The sequence below is a fragment of the Octopus bimaculoides genome, chromosome 15, assembly GCF_001194135.2.
Source record: "Octopus bimaculoides isolate UCB-OBI-ISO-001 chromosome 15, ASM119413v2, whole genome shotgun sequence".
NCBI lineage: Eukaryota > Metazoa > Mollusca > Cephalopoda > Octopoda > Octopodidae > Octopus > Octopus bimaculoides.
In genome coordinates, this window is record NC_068995.1 from 9,850,320 (window position 1) to 9,853,428 (window position 3,109).

The 3,109-nt window shown below is 36.0% G+C and overlaps 1 protein-coding gene across 1 annotated transcript in view; it reads left to right on the forward strand.

Annotated features, from left to right (window-relative positions):
- The window catches only part of LOC106872901 (endophilin-A3), a 47,493-nt gene that overhangs the window by 36,141 nt on the left and 8,243 nt on the right, over positions 1-3,109 (forward strand). Inside the window, exons 4-5 of the mRNA XM_052973448.1 lie at positions 1,603-1,703; positions 2,706-2,809. Coding sequence (XP_052829408.1) covers positions 1,603-1,703; positions 2,706-2,809 — 205 coding nt within the window. The remainder of the gene's footprint in view (positions 1-1,602; positions 1,704-2,705; positions 2,810-3,109) is intronic.

Sequence of the window (3,109 nt, forward strand, 5' to 3'; positions counted from 1 at the left end):
GCTAAAGATGTAAACTAGGGTTCGCTAGGCTGTCGTTATCGGGAATTTTCTTAGTTTAAATTTATGAATAAAAAAAATTCTGGTAGTTTTCTATGTGAATTATCTCCCCTAGATATTTCACAGTCACTGAGAGTTATCGCCCTTACAGTTGAAATATATTCTATTTATAAAACATCCGCGTGAAAAAATATTGGCTCATCAACCTGTCTCTGCGCACGCACGCACGCACACACACACACACACACATATCTCTTTTGGCATGAATACAGTTGAGAAAGTACTGAATATTTCTATTCAAATATCTTATACCCTTTACTCTTTTACTTGTTACAGTCATTTGACTGCGGCCATGCTAGAGCACCGCCTTTAATCGAGCAAATAGACCCCAAGTTACGGGGACATAAACACACCAGCATCGGTTGTCAAGCAATGTTTGGGGGGACAAACACAGACACACAAACATACATATATATATAGTAGAAGACACCTGCCCAAGGTGCCACGCAGTGGGACTGAACCTGGAACCATGTGGTTGGTAAGCAAGCTACTTACTACACAGCCACTCCTATGTGCCGGTGTGTTTGTGAATGTGCTGGGCTTGGTGGATGGTGCGTTACACTCACGATTACAATGATTTAGTTCCAGTTCTAGGACAATTGGGTTTTATGTTCTTCAGTTAGGAGTCCTGAAACTTTTCAAAACTAATCGTTTACATAACTTATTCCTTTGAAACCCACTGAATTCTCCATCACGTATTATCATTATGAAATCCATTAAACATTTGAACTTTTATTATCTTCTCTTAATGTGAAATTTATTGCACATTTGAATCTGTATGAATGTTTGGTTCTCGTAAGCATGTTTCACTAAATTTTCTCTTGTATCTTTAATTTCTTGTAAACTTTTTTAATTTTAATGTTTGAAAACAAAATAATTGCTGAAACCAGTACGGTATTTTAATAAATTTGCTAAAAAAATTGAAAACTACAATTTCCTTTAAGACTCTAAGTGCATTTTTAAATCCCCAAACCAACACACCCACATTATTTCTTACACGGAAATAAACCTCGTTTTTCCATATATATATATATATATATATATATATATATATATATATATATATATATATATTAAATTTAAATTACGATGAACGTAAACAAAGAAACAAAGTTTGCCTTATTTTAGAAGCGTTGAGATGTCTTAGAAAGTTAAAGAAATGATTTTAAATTCTCAAATGCAGGATAATGCTAATAATATAGCCTGAATAGGATAAGCTACCCCTATTTTGCAGAAAAAAGTGTAGAGCTGGCCGCCTACACTTTTTTCTGCAAAATATGGGTATCTTATCCTGTTCAGGCTATATTATTAGCATTATCCTGCATTTGAGAATATATACATATATATATGTTTATTTGCGACAAGGGTGACAGCGGTGGTTTTCCTTCAAACTTTGCAATGAACCGTTGTATCTCCTTGTAGGTTCGTTAATGTTTATTGAAAATTTTGTATGAGTTGCTGTATGAGAAATGATGTATTTGTGTAGAAAAAATACCTGTGATTTTATGCCGTATCTAAACTAAATTCTTTTGCTGTCTTCTCCAGGCTCTGGTATTGCTGATGATGAATTGAAAACAGCCGAGGAAAAGTTTGAAGAAACAAAAGCTATCACGGAGACAGCTATGTTTAATTTACTTGATAATGATGTAAGTATTTCAGTGGTGTGTGTTTTGCATGTGTGTTCGTACTGCCTTCAGTAAATATCCTATAAATACCTTTGTTAAAATTCCTTTCCTATTACTAATGTAAGAAATTTTTTATTATTATTATTAGTATTATTATCACCAAGGCGGTGAGCTGGCGGAATCATTGGCACATTGGATGAAATGCTTTACAGCATTTTGCCTGTCGCTACGTTCTTGGTTCAAATTCCACCATGGTCGACTTTGCCTTTTGTCCATTCAGAGTCAATAAATTAAGTACCAGTTACGCTCTGGGGTTAATGTAATCAACTATCCCCCTTCCTCAAGATTTCAGGCCTCGTGCCTATAGTAGAAAGGATTATTATTATTATTATTATTATTATTATTATTATTATTATTATTATTATGAAGGCAAGGAGCTGGCAGAGTTGTTAGCATTCTGATTGAAATGCTTGGTGGAATTTTGTCCATCTTAGCATTCTGAGTTCAAATCCCGCTGAGGTCGACTTCACCTTTCACCCTTTCGGGGTCTTTAGATTAAGTACCAGTGAAACACTGGGTTCGATGTAATCGATTAGTCCCTTCCCCCAGAATTTCAGACCTTGTGCCTTTAGTAGAAGTGATTATTATTATTATTATCATTATTATTATTACTTCTATTTTTATTATCATTGTCATAGTTATTTTATTATTATTATTATTATTATTATTATTATTATTATTATTATCATCATTTAAAATGGTGAGGTGGCAGAATCATTAGCATGCCGAGCAAAATGCTTAGCAGCATTTCGTCCGTCTTTAAGTTCTGAGTTCAAATTCATCCCAGATCAGCTTTGTTTCCCATCCTCTTGGGGTTGATAAAAATGAATATGTGTTGAACACTGAGGTTGCTGTAATTGACTTAACCACTCCTTGCTGTCCTTAAGTCAAAATTTGAAACAACCACCACCACCACCACCACTACTACTTTTACTACTGTTCTCCTAATTGTTATTATTACAGGTGGAGCAAATCTCCCAGTTGCAAGCTTTTGTGGAGGCTATAACAAACTACCATAAACAGTCTGCTTCAATTCTTGAGCGACTTTGTGAGACACTTGACTACAAGTAAGTAACGCAGTTGTTGTATGTGCGTATGGGCATGTCTGTGCATGCATGTATATGTCTGTGTGTGTGTGTGTTTGTACTTATATCATCATCATCGTCCAGTGTTTTAAATCCGGGTTTTGTCCCCGTTAACAGGGGTGGCTGGATCTACCTCAATGCTATAGCAACCGAGGTAGGCAGGTGCAGCCCACCCCCAACCTTTGGGCTGCCTGGTGCCCATTCTCCTTTGCTATCATGAGGCTTTTTTTGGAGCTGGATTTTCTACAGGGAGCATGCCCTTGCTTACCCCCAACCTCAGTT